The 13,698-nt window shown below is 35.2% G+C and overlaps 1 protein-coding gene, 1 long non-coding RNA gene, 1 other non-coding gene and 1 pseudogene across 3 annotated transcripts; 2 read left to right on the top strand and 2 right to left on the bottom strand.

Annotated features, from left to right (window-relative positions):
- Window positions 1–813, bottom strand: part of LOC111829566 — an 8,449-nt pseudogene extending 7,636 nt beyond the window's left edge.
- LOC111829577 lies at window positions 545–648 on the top strand. Its single transcript, XR_002832944.1, has one exon. It is a non-coding gene; the product is annotated as a small nucleolar RNA R71 (small nucleolar RNA).
- A 324-nt stretch (window positions 814–1,137) lies between the features above and the next one.
- LOC111829573 lies at window positions 1,138–5,789 on the bottom strand. Its single transcript, XR_002832940.1, has 3 exons — window positions 5,479–5,789; window positions 4,872–4,998; window positions 1,138–1,321 (listed from the first exon to the last, which is right to left on the bottom strand). It is a non-coding gene; the product is annotated as an uncharacterized LOC111829573 (long non-coding RNA).
- Window positions 5,790–12,849: 7,060 nt separating this feature from the next.
- LOC17874586 (probable inactive serine/threonine-protein kinase DDB_G0268656) lies at window positions 12,850–13,484 on the top strand. The gene is made up of 2 exons (XM_023778911.1): window positions 12,850–13,098; window positions 13,197–13,484. Exons 1-2 carry the CDS (start codon window positions 12,850–12,852, stop codon window positions 13,482–13,484), a joined length of 537 nt encoding a protein of 178 aa, XP_023634679.1.
- The last annotated feature ends 214 nt before the right edge of the window (window positions 13,485–13,698 follow it).

Genomic DNA, 13,698 nt, shown 5'->3' with positions numbered 1-13,698 from the left:
CACCTTGTTGCTGAAATTTCCATTCCCTGATGGAAAAGTCTTAGGCTGAAACTGCTGACCCTGAGATCCCATCTGCGCTGGATATACTTGATCCTGCGAATTCTCCACGTTAGTGCTTCTGTAAGAGAGGTTAGGATGACTCCTGTAGTTCTGATTGAACCCCTTATTCTGATAGTTTCCCTGAAAGTTATTGACGTAGTTCAACTCAGCCTGAAAATCTTCTGAACCGTCTCCACTGAACTCTTGGTATGCTTGATCTTCACCACTATCATCACAGTAGTTAACCATTCTCTGATCTCTCTTAAAAAGTTGCTCAACCTTGGCTGTCAACTCAGAAATCTGTTTTGATTCAGCTCCACCACTTCTCTGCGACCTATCATAATCAATATCCTGGCTGCTGTTGCTACCTGCAAGATTCTCAATCAACAACTCAGCTTCTGTATCAGATTTGGTCATGAAGTTACCACCACTACCAGTATCTAGTGCCATCCTGTAAACCTTATCACATCCTTGGTAGAACGTGTTGATAAGTGTGGCATGTGGAAAACCATGATGAGGACATTCCCTGTAGTCTTTGAACCTCTCCCAAGCATCATGGAAAGACTCCGTACCACCTTGCTGAAAGGTAGTGATCTTATTCCTCAGAAGAGATGTCCTGGATTGGGTGAAGTACTGTGTTAAGAAAACAGCTTTGTAGTCCTCCCAACTTCGCAGATTATCAAAATTCAACGATCTCAACCAACGGTGAGCCTTGTCAGCCAAAGAGAATATGAACAGCCTGCACTTGACAGCATCATCCGGCACCCCATTCATCTTTAATGTGCTGCACACATCCTCAAAGTTATCCAAATGGTAGACCGGATTCTCTGAGGCGAGACCGTGGAACTGATTCTGCTTCACTAGAGATACCAACCCGGTTTTGATCTCAAAGTCGTTCCTGGGAATAGGAGGATACTGGAATCTGTCATGATAATGTTCAGCATTAGGGGTATCATGATCTCTCAGTGTTTGTCGAACAGGTACAGGTCTTTGGTTCTGTGCTGCTAAACGTGCAGCTTTAGCTTGTGCAGCAGCATCAGCAGCAGCATCAGCAGCTTGTACAGCAGCAGCAGCTTGTACAGCAGCAGCAGCTTGTACAGCAGCAGCGTTCCCAGCAGGAGGTATTTGAGGAAGTTCTTGAAACTGATGTTGGTGACCGTCTTCAGCCATTTCAACAACTCTTGCTTGTGCTTGCTTTTTCCTTCTGTTTGCTCTCTCAAACTTTCCAATATCAGACTGGTATTCTGCGAGATGTGATGAGCCTTCGCTACGGGTCATACACCTGAAAAACACCACAGAGAGGACAAAAGTGATAATTAGTAACTGTAAAAAATAATGCTCTAGGCTAAAAACTAATCCTAAATCTTTAGGTAACGCTATTGCTCGCCGGCAGCGGCGCCAACTTGATTACTCGAGTATTTAACCCGATAACTTAACCGAAGTAAAGTATATGCGGGATCGATCACAAGTAGCAATGGTACACTAAAGACTTTCGAGACTCGTTATCAGCTAAAGCGGAAAGACTTGCTGTTTGTTTTTCAGTTTTTGTAAATAAAAATGTGAATAAAGAGATTAAACTTATGAATTAAAGACATTGGGCTGCAGGGTATTTTCAGAGAATCAATGAATAACAAATAAAAGCAATAAGGAATTCAAACATGAAGAACCGTTCTTGAACATGAACAGAAGTTTAGACTAATTCTCTCTCAAGACATTAGTCACTAAATTTTAACTATTCAATTACTAAACTCTCATTTGTAATTTCCTAGCCAAATTTGCATTATCAAACAGGTTCATTTGGTTCACAAAGCGTTCTAACATCAACTCTCGCAGGTTAGAAATACAATGCTCAATTTACATTCATTCAAGCATTTTATCGAACATCTCTGAAACACATAAAAGCCTAAGTTCTAAAACAGGGTGATCAATCCTATTCTAGCATTGAGAACATGTAAATTGAAGAACATAATGATTAAGAATTCCCTAAGACAATTAAATCTATCAAATCATTGAATTCTCCTACTTGAAACCCTAAAACCCAATTTAGAGACTACTCAGACATAACAATCGAAACAAAGCAAATAGATTTTAAAGTAAACATGATTCAATAGATTAGAATAAGAAAAAGGTTTAGAAATCTTCTCCAAATTGTCAAAGAGGATCAATCTCTATCCCAGATGTTGCTTACAAGTCTAAAACTCAGAAAAACTGCTGTGAAAAAAACGTAGAATGAAAAACAGGTCTTTTTGGGTTTTAATACCCATTACAGAAGAAAATAGAAGCTAACTCCGGTTAAGGAAACCGAAATTGGAATGGACCGATCGGTCTAACGGATGGATCGATCGGTCTAACGGATGGATCGATCGGTCTTTAGGCGCCGGATCTTGTCCGGGTGATAGGATTGATCGATCCAAGGTGAGGACCGATCGATCTATGTTCTCTGTTCAGAGCCGGGTAAACGGATCGATCGATCTATGTTCTCTGTTCAGAGCCGGGTAAACGGATCGATCGATCCATTGTGGGGACCGATCGATCGTTTTGTTTCTGGAATGTGCCGTCCGGTCGGATCGATCGGTCTGGTGATGGACCGATCGGTCCATGTTCTGCATCAGCTAAAGTTCCACTTCCTTGCCCGAAACTGGTCCAAAACGCGTCAATTCTGCTCCAACCGCTTATCCCCTGCTCAAGACTCAAAACACGACTCGAAAGACACGAAAGACGGACTAAAATACGATAAACGACTCAAAATGTACATAAAAGAAAGGGTGAAAGACTCTAAAAACACTGTATATCAACTTGGTTGAAGACATTGCCATCGTGCTAGTAGCTGCAAAAGCTACAGGAATGACTTGTATAATTACAAAGAGTGGGTGAGTTTTATTAGAAAGCCCTCTTCAGAAATCATGAATGACATTCTTATCAACCAGAAATAAAAATGATCATTCATCTTTGGATTTGCAGATACAGTGCAGACAAAGATTTTGAGAATGCAGATGCTGTTTAACCTTGTAATGTAAAACCTTAAAAAAACTATTTAAAAAGTTGTACAAGGCTCTTATAAGGATTTACAAGGCTTTTATAAAGATTTTATAAAGCTTTTATAAGGTTTTTCAAAGGGGTTTTAAGAAATATTTTACAAAGTATTTAAAAGGTTTTACAATGTTTTATAAGGTGTTTAAATGTATATTAAGGTTTTCAAAACTATTTAAAAAGTTTTACAAGGCTCTTAGAAGGTTTAACAAAAAATTTATAATGGTTTTATAAGGTTTTTTATAAAGGTATTTTACAAGGTTTTGAAAAATTTTGATTTGTTTGTAATGAGTTTCTTCCTTCGTTATTATTTCAACTTCATGACCTTATAAAACCTTGTAAACCCTTATAAAAGCCTTGTAAATACTTTTTAAAAACCTTTTAAAAACTTTATAAAAACCTTGTAAAACCTTTTAAATACTTTGTAACACATTTTAAATACTTTTAGAAACCTTTTAAAACTTTATAAAATCTCTATAAAAGCCTTGTAAAACTTATAAAAGCCTTGTAAAATTTTTTAATAGTTTTGAGAACTTAAATATACATTTAAACACCTTATAAAACCTTGTAAAACCTTTTAAATACTTTATAAAACATTTTAATTACTTTTTAAAAGCCTTATAAAATCTTTATAAAAGCCTTGTAAAATCTTATAAAAACCTTTTAAGAAGCTTATTAATATTTTAAAAAGTTTTTATAAGGTTTTACAAGGTTTTTATAAAGATTTTATAATGTTTTTAAAATGTTTTTATGAAAGTCTTTATAAGCTTTTTATAAAGAATTTATAAAGCTTTTATAAGGTTTTAATAAAGTTTTTAAAAGGTTTTGAAAAATGTTTTGTAACAGTACTTTGTTATCTACCTATTTAAAGTTAGCAAGATTTTAAAAGAAACACTCGTAAATCACTTATTTATACAACATTTGTAAGCATTCATCTATATTAACATTTTTGAAGTACCTTTTGGAAAATAACCTTTTATTTTGTATTATTTGCATAATAAAAGCCATTTAAATAAATTACAAACTTTTAAGATAAAATTTGTAATTAAATTACACCAGAATCGCAAAATTAGAAACTAATATATTTATTACATTTAACAAAATTTCCTAAAATTTCTCCCAAATAAATTGAATATCTCTCCAATATCTTTATATGATCTTATTTGTTTTAAAATTTAAATTATTACATAAAACATAAGTATAATAAAAATACAAATTTTTTTCGCATATGTAGCAATTTGAATTTTTTAAAACGGACGTATACTACTCAATCGATAAAAGAAAAAACATATATGTATAACGTCCCACATCGGGTAGAAAATTTTAGACAATGGTTCGGAACCATTATAAATATGACTAATATGAAACTTAAAAATCCAAAATCTTGAATGAAAGATTACAACAAAAAAAGTTTTATTAAATTTTAGGGAATCCAAAATTTTAAAACCACAAAATTTTAAAATCTTGATTGGTTAAAAATGAGTTTTTGGAAAACAAAAACCAAAATCTCTTTCGAAATCTATAAAACATTCAAGGTTTATATATTACATAAATACGATTTAACGGGTTTGAGTTTTATGTTTTTCTTACGGGTTATCTTACGGGTTAACATAACAAAAAAAATAACAAATATAACTTAAACATAATTTTTTTGTCCCGCCAGTTACAAAACAATATCCCGCGAGTTAAGTAATAAAAATAACAATCAAAAATACAAGTACAGAATCTTTAAACACTAAAAACGTAATAAAATTAACAAATATAACTTAAATATATATATTATTTAGTCAAAACAATTGTACCTCCCGCGGTGTACCATACATTAATAGCTTCTCTGCACTAAAGCAAAGTAGTAGGCATCGTCCTACTTCTCTTTGCTCTTATGATTGCTGTATTTTTCTTTACCAGATTGCTGTAATTATTAGAGATCTGCAGAAAACAACCACATACATCAATCTCTGGTTTTTAAAATTCACACAATCAGTACATTAAACACAATTTTTTTATATTATTATTTAAATTCATTCAAGAATTTTGTAGAATCTGTCTAATTATATATACAGCTGAGCTAGGCTCGTGATGAAGAACCCACATCGTGAAACACTCTTACTCATTAGCAACCACACCAACTCTAGAGGGTAAAGCAGGGAAGAAGAACTAGAAACCACTAAAGTCAACCCAAAATCTCACACTAAGCCTAGTATCCACATCTAAACGTATACGATGAATCATGAGACAATAAAGCAACAATTCTAGCCTATTAAACAATAAACAAAAAGGCAAAAGATGAACCCTGGTTAAACGGTTGACGCAACACGCCACTAACACCACTTTAACAATGATAGTCCACGACAGATAATTAAACGGCAACCAAACCACCTAACACACAGCTAAACAACTCCAACATACCACCACCGGCTCATAACCAGTGCTAGTCAATTCGAATCACAAATCACAAGTCCTCAATTCTTCGATTCACTTCACAAATCTCCATTTTCCAGCCACAGTTCCCAACTGACACAAGTTCCCAGGGGAGTTCGAGAGAGAGGAGATCGACAAAGAGGAGATCTTTTAGAGTGGATATCAGTGATAGAGAGTGAGGATCTCGGTTGTATTGTCACGGCTGAGAGAGATCGCCGTCGAGAGAGAAAGAGAGAATGGTGAAAGTGATAACTTTTTAGGTTAAATCAATTAAGGGTTATATTGTCTTTTTTAATCAAAACAGGGGTATTTTTAAAAATGTTCTCTACATTGGAGTATTTTTAAAAATGTAATCCCAAAAAGGGTATTTTTAAAATTGTCCCTTTTTTTAATTGATAATTTAATCTATTTAATATAAAATTATTATTTTTAATTAATTTATAATATTAAATATAGGCCTGCGGGCCGGCCCGTTAACCCATAGGATTTAGCAGGGCGGGCTTGGACGCTACTTTGATATACGCGGTCCTACTGGGCCGACCCGTTGCGGTCCAAAAACAAATAATGTCCGTCGCGGGCAGGCCAGATGGACGCGGGCCGGCCCGTCTGACTCATGAGAACGATAACTAAATATCTTGCATCATGGGTTTAACCATGATGGGCTGCAATTTTGTATAGAAATGATTTAAATGGGCCGCTGTACATATTTATTCTTTGATAGATTTATAAACGGTTATGTCGATTATTTTCAGTCCAACCAACGAAGATATAACGATCCAATTAGCATCTTGGATCGGGTATTAAAGAGACACGCGGATCTGGTCTAATTTTGGAGCAGACAAATTTATTTTCCTAAATTACCACTTCCGATTTTGAAATTATGTCTCTAATAAGCAAAATTTGAAATCAATTTCTTGATTTAAAGGTTAAATTTGTCTAATTTTTAACTATGTCCAATTTGTACTTCTCTTTTAATTATAAGAAGATGACAAGAAGAAGCCATGTAACAAAATCTCGCACAGAACAAGGGTGACGCCGGAACAAATCTGATAAGGTAGGATTTAGTTGATTTCAATAACGTTACCTGTTTATATTTTTTATTGGCCAATGTTATGTTAATATGTTAGCGCATCAATGAGCTTATGTGCGTACACTTTAGGTTTTACAGAATAATTTTAATGTTATTCTCACAATTTTCATTGATACTTTAAAGTTTATTAAACTTCTTTTTTCTCTTTTATATGAGAAGGAGGAGCCGTGGAACACAGCCTCGCACATAACCAGGTTGAATTCGGTGACAAATCTGATAAGGTAGGCGTTAGTTGATTTAAATAAAATTATATGTTTATATATATTATGTTTAGGTTAACTTATATTTATCGTCCCGCTAACATATCTTGCGGTCATGGTGTTTGTTGTAGGTTAGTGAGAAAGCCGACGGTCGTGCATAAGATGAAATGTCTATCGACCAACTATTTTACCAACACAACCCAAAATATAATTTTATCTAATTACAAAATCTAAAGCCTAACCAATATTTTGTCAACCCGAACAGAAATATAATTTTGTCTAATTACAAAATCTAAACCCTAACCACTATTTTGTCAAACCAAACCGAAAATAATTTCTTTTAATTACAAAATCTAAACCCTAACCACTATTTTGTCAACCCAAACCAAAATATAATTTAGTTTAATTACAAAATCTAAACCCTAAACATTATTTTGTCAACCTAAACCGAAATACAATTTTGTTTATTTATAAAATCTAAACCCTAACCACTCTTTTATAAACCCAAACCGAAATATATTTCAACGAATTCGATAACACTGTTCATTCGGTATAGTATTTGTAATGTGTTAAATAAATTGTTATCACGGTACTTTACATATTATATGTTAAATTACTCGTTATTGCTATATAAATGAAAAATATATTTTATATAAATCAGTAATATTTTATATATAATTTCCTTTAATTACAAAATCTAAACCCTAACCACTATTTTGTTAACCCAAACCAAAATATAATTTCGTTTAATTACAAAATCTAAACCCTAACCATTATTTTGTCAACCCAAATAGAAACACAATTATGTTTATTTATAAAATCTAAACCCTAAACATTCTTTTATAAAACCCCAACCGAAATATATTTCCACAAATTCGATAAAACTGTTCATTCGATATAGTATTTGTAATATGTCAAATAGTTTGTTATCGCGGTAATTTAGATATTATATGTTAAATCAATCGTTATTGCTATATAAATGAAAATAATTATTTTAAATAAATCAATAAATAACGAGTTATCAATTTTAATTAAATGTTACCAAACGCACCGCTAAATCTAACACGACTACCAAACAACTTCTCTCCGCAATCTCCACCGAAGAAACTCCGGCATAAGTTCATCCGGCGGCGCCGCTTAGAAAATCCCGGCGAATAACCTCCGTAACTGGACTAAACCCTTCTTCTCGAACCCTTGCTCCGTTTTCACCCGCACGTGGACTCGTCAGCATTACCGGTATCATAGATTTTTAAGCTTTCGGAGTACAATAATTCCCGCTGTTTGTGCCTGGTGAAGAACCTAGAAATGCTGGGGATGGAGAGGGAGGAGAAAACGACGTCTTTGATGAAGAACATGTTGATACGACACTAAATGATGCATATGTTTGATCGAGAGTTGTAGTACTTGTGTCGTGCTGCAAGTTGTTTCTCTCTTGTGAGTATTTTTAGAAGATTGTAAAACCTTATATATATATGTAATTTGTGAATAATATGATAGTTATTCTTTGATTTAAATTCATTATATTATTTTCTCAATTGTTTGATAATAGAAAATTAAATAAATTTTGTTGATTAAATAGTCACGTAGAAAAAATTATCTTGTAAATATTTTATATGATCTACTGATTTATTATACTGAAAAACAATCAAGCTTTCTCTAATTTCAGTATTTATCATATATTTGACCATGCTAAAAAAATATCTTTAATTCTTCTCTTATAAATGAACTTTTTAAAATTAGAAAATATGTTATAAATAATTGAATACCCATATTAACAACTTTAAAAAGGTATCTTTAAAGGAGTGGGAAAAAAAGTCATAGCAATTTTCTTTGAATAAAAACTTATAACAACTCCATTTTATGTTTAGCTTATATGATATTTAATTTAGTTAGAAACTAAAATTAGGGGAAACATATTTTCGCAACAATGACACTTTTTAAAAAGCAAACTATACATATAACATATAACTTACAACACAATATCATAAAGAAAATAATTTTGAAATGTTAGATTAGAATTTAATAAAATGACACATGTCAGAAGCATAGAGCGACAAATGTGACATTGTGAGGCAAAGTTAAGAAGAAACCTTGTCTTATTATATAATATATATATATATATATGCAAACTCAGGTGACGAATATTGCCACAGGAACACAAGCGACGGTGAGAACCTTTGATCAATGTAGTAACAGCGGTTTGGACTTAGATGACGGCGATTTCAGGCGGCTTGATACTAACGGTCAGGGTTACGCTCGTGGGGACTTAATTGTTAACTACCAGTTTGTCAACTGCTGAAGATTTTCAGGTTCATCCAATACCCGCCTTGCATCTTATTATTTACAGTCTTTCATAAACCTTAAGATAAAATAAATTACTATCATGGTGTCAGTCTTTAACAATAAAGATAATTCTACAAATGTATGTTTGAAACTTGTATGATGCAATTTACTAAGAAATAAAATTAAAAATAATGACAGAATTTACTTTATATAATAATGAAAAGCAGTTTCAAGAAATCACTTTTTGTAAGTTGTAATTAAATTTCCATTTCGAAAATATAATAATTATTGTCTCGACATAATCTGAAAACCCACAATCATGCAATATTATATATATAGTGTCCTTCTTTTGGTAATATCAAATATTAATCCTAAGGTTACATGGTTTAATTAATGGGAAAAATATCAATTTAACCCTGAAGTGTCAACGCCATTTAAACCCTGAACTTTGCGCAACGCCATTTAAATCATGTAGTTCTATTTGACTATCATTTTAAACACCACATTTTATTAACCAAGCAGCATTACACATTTCATAAAATGTATAAACCGATCAGCTAAACCCCAGTTAACATCTGTTAAACCAGCCGTTAATAACTAAACGCTTCGTTTTGTGCCTGTGTTTTGTCCCTGATGGAGCTCCACCAGAAGGAGTTTCGGAGGTTGAGATCGAAGGCAGATTTCAAGCTCCACGACAAGGTGATTCAAAGGATGAGGTAAGATATGGTGTTGGAGCACCTATGCAAGGCCTTTCAGAGGCCGAGATCGATGATAGAGTTCAACAACAAGGTGTTTCAGAGGTTGATGGTGGAGATGAAGTTCAAGCTCCACCTGCTGAAGGCGTATCTGAGTCTGTTGTCGAAGTTACACAGCGACGTGGAAAATAAAAAAGAAAAAGAGGTGAAGAGCCTGAAGTGGAGCTTGACAGTGAGGATGACTGCGTGGTATATGATGATGATGACTTCGATGATGTTGACGATGGAGTTGTTGGTGGAAATAACAAAATACATGATGGTTTATGTGTTGATGAATATGTTAACGAAAACATTGTAGACGACTTCCCAGAGACTATTAGGGGAGAAGAAGCTGGTTCTGATTCTGATAGCGGTGGTGATATCTGGAACGATGATTGTAACACCCGTGTTCCGGATTGGGTGGTGTCGATCGACACCACTGAAGGGTGTCGCTCGACACCACTGAAGGGTGTCGCTCGACACCAGCACTTTTTCGGTTAGACAGGTATGATTTTAATTGCAAAACGTGTAGTTATTGATTGGTTAAACCTAAGTGCGACTTTAAAAGAGGAAAAGTGTCGACCTAGTGTTTTGTCAGCCGCTTTTGTTCTTCTCTAAAAGTTTCTAAGTTCTCCAGTGAGGGTTTGTAAGGTTTGAGAGTGACTTGAGGCCTGTTCTTAGTGATTCTATCCTAAAGAAGAGAGATCTCATAGCTTTGGTGTAAGGAGGGTCTTTTTGTTGTTTTTGTGAGGTTTTCGTCCTTGTTTCAGTCCCTTTTCAAAGGTGAGTGCATGACTAAGCTGATCTAAGCAGCTTTGCTGGATATTTTGGGTGTTTTCTCTGATTCATGATTGATTCATTTGCTTGTATGCTTGTTTATGTGTTATGGTGTCTTGGTACGAGCCTGTGGAGATGATAGTTTTGTTTTGGAGGACAAGAGATGGCTGATCCGTCGATGAGAAGCGACTGGAGCGAAGTTAGGGCTTCGGTATCGATCGACACCAGTGGCGAGTGTCGATCGACACCAACTTTCTTTCTCGCGAGGATGGTCGCGAGTGTCGAGCAACACCAGTGGATGGTGTCGATCGACACTACTCGTCAGATCGGGTTGTTTTGTGTTGTTGTATGGGTTAATACTTGAATGTGTTCATTACTGCTTGTGTGTATGGCCAGTAGTGGGATGATTGCCTCACTAAGTATGTATGAAATATTTATGCATCTCTTTTCTGTGATGCTGGTAAAGAAAATGTGTGATCCGTGGAATTATGGCGAGGAGAGAAGGATGATCTAGGGCTCGTTGGTGTTCTTGAATTATTGTTGGATTTTTTAGGTTGCTAGACTGGAATTTAGAAGCACGTTAGGATGATTATGTTTTGGATTAATGTTTGTTGAACTTGTTGGTTTAATGGAATTGTTTTATTGGATTTTTGGTTAAGTCTTCTGTTGGTTAAATGTTGGCTGGTTCAGTTTAATGGAATTGTTTATTTAATTGATTTAAATTAATTAGGGCCGGTTTAACTGGGTTAGTGGTTTAAATTGGTTAGAGCCGGTTTACCTGGTTTAGCTGATTTTAATTAATTGGGTTAATCTGATCTGCATATTATATAAAAAAAATGAGATGGATTATTTCAATGATAAACTTCCAGATCCTTTGTCATCTGATGACGAAGAGGAGGTCGAAGACAAAGAAGATACATGTCGTATAGATGTTAATGATCCAGAGGCTTTGTTAGCAGTGAAAAAACTTACAACTCTCCCGAAGAATTCAAGCTTGCATTGTTGATGTATTCACTGAAGATAAGGTATGACATTAAACTTTATAGGTCTCAAGCTTTGATGGTTGGTGCCAAGTGTTGCTATGTTGATGATGATGGTCTTAAATGTCCGTGGAGAGTATATGCTTCATATGAGAGGAAGAAACATAGAATACATATAAGAGTATATGTAAATGAGCATATATGTTAGGTCTGGTTACTCAAAGATGTTGAAGTCGTCTTCTATTGCATTTTTGTTTGAAGAAAGGCTGAGACTGAACCCAAAGCTTACTAAATACGACATGGATGCTGAGATTAAGAGGGAACGCAGATTGCCCTGATTGCCCTAAATTGCAACTCATATTACAATCTTGGAGAGGAGAAGGTGAAGAAGAAGAAGTCGAGCTTAAATCGTGAAGAGGAGAGGGTGAAGAAGATGAAGCTCGAATCAGGGTTCTAAGTAATTTGGGGATTTTTGATCTTTTGAAAGCAGACGAAATGAAACGTTTAGCCGTTAACGGCTGGTTTAACAGATGTTAAATGGGGTTTAGCTAATCGGTTTATACATTTCACGAAATGTGTAATGTTGCTTGGTTAACAAAATGTGGTGTTTAAAATGATAGTCAAACATAACTACATGATTTAAATGGCGTTGGGCAAAGTTCAGGGTTTAAATGGCGTTGACCAATAACTTCCGGGTTTAATTCACATTTTCCCTTTTAATTAATTAATAGTTTTTTTATAGATTGGCTTTGAGTATTTTTATTCAAATCTTATAATAAGGTAGTAATATTAAATCTTTTTTTTCCTTTTAATTATATCAGATATTGATCTTACACGGATTGGAAGATATCTCCTTTCCCAAGTCGAAACAGGAGTCAGGAGTGAATCAACAAACATAATTAGGTCTTATAAATAGATTATATCGCATGCCATTACTGAATCATTGCATATTTCGCTTTCTTATTTGTCCAAGAACAAGAAAATCAACGAGAGATCGAGGCAAAACCTAAAATTTAAAGAGAGCTAGCTATTGTTACTATGGGGAAGATGATTAGAGAACCTCTGGGTGTTGCCGAGTCTTCATTGAAGCATGTCTCTGTTCTTGGCAGAGGGGGCTTTGGTTCTGTCTCTCTCGAACGGCATTCTAACTTGCGACTTTATGCTAAAAAGTCATCTTCGTTCAGTAACTTGAAGAATCTCGATAAAGAGCGTAGGATCATGCTCTATTCCCGCGATCATCCTCGCATCGTCCAGGCCTTAAGCTCTCTTCTTCACTTAACAAGCCAACCAGAAGGATGTCGCATCTATATGGAGTTTTCCTCCAAAGGCACCCTCTTCGATATGATCACCCAGTTTCGTGGGAAACCAATGCTGAGAATATGATCGGACGTGCCGCACTTATGATCCTACAAGGACTCGACGCTCTTCACTCACACGGCTACGTTCACTGTGACCTCAAGCCAGCCAACGTCCTCGTCTTCCCTTCCCTTGCTGATTTCGGTTCATCTAAAGAGCCTTGTACGGATTCTAGGTCGTATTTCCTGGTACGTTGCACTACATGCCGCTAGAATCTCTTGGAGCGGACTGGGTGATGGGATCGTCGGCCGTTGATATATGGTCTCTCGGGTGTATGGTTATTCAGATGTTTGGAGGTTGTCCAGTGAAGATGAGAGAATGTTACTTGTGGGGGCTTCCCAAACTTGTCTCTCCAGTGCCCATCGACTTCTTGAAGCGGTGCTTGGCGTTGCAGCCGTCACGTAGGGCCACAGCGGCCGAGCTGTTCAGCCATCCTTTTGAGGCGCAAAGAGACAGTACTATTGTTACAGTCACAGAGATGCTTATGTTTCTTTCTTTCTTAAGGTTTCCTTTCTCCATAATGGGCCAAGTGGTAGAAGAATATTCTAGATTACAAGGAGGAGTGAGGGTTTGAAGATCTCCAAGGAGTTTCATGTTCGATAGTTAAGAGTCATATATTAGGTTCTGTTGGGTTTGGGGTTTTAACTTGTTTCTATTAATATAGATAGTGTTTATCTATAACTTGTACTTATCATGTGTAGACATCGTAATCTCCTAGAGCAGATTACGATCGTAACAATCTTAACAACTTGTTGTATAAATATATGAACTTTTGTATTGAATAAACT

This window comes from Capsella rubella, unplaced genomic scaffold (assembly GCF_000375325.1).
Source record: "Capsella rubella cultivar Monte Gargano unplaced genomic scaffold, Caprub1_0 scaffold_9, whole genome shotgun sequence".
Classification (NCBI taxonomy): domain Eukaryota; kingdom Viridiplantae; phylum Streptophyta; class Magnoliopsida; order Brassicales; family Brassicaceae; genus Capsella; species Capsella rubella.
Note: the sequence above shows the minus strand (reverse complement) of the source record. Positions and strands in the feature narration are given on the sequence as shown.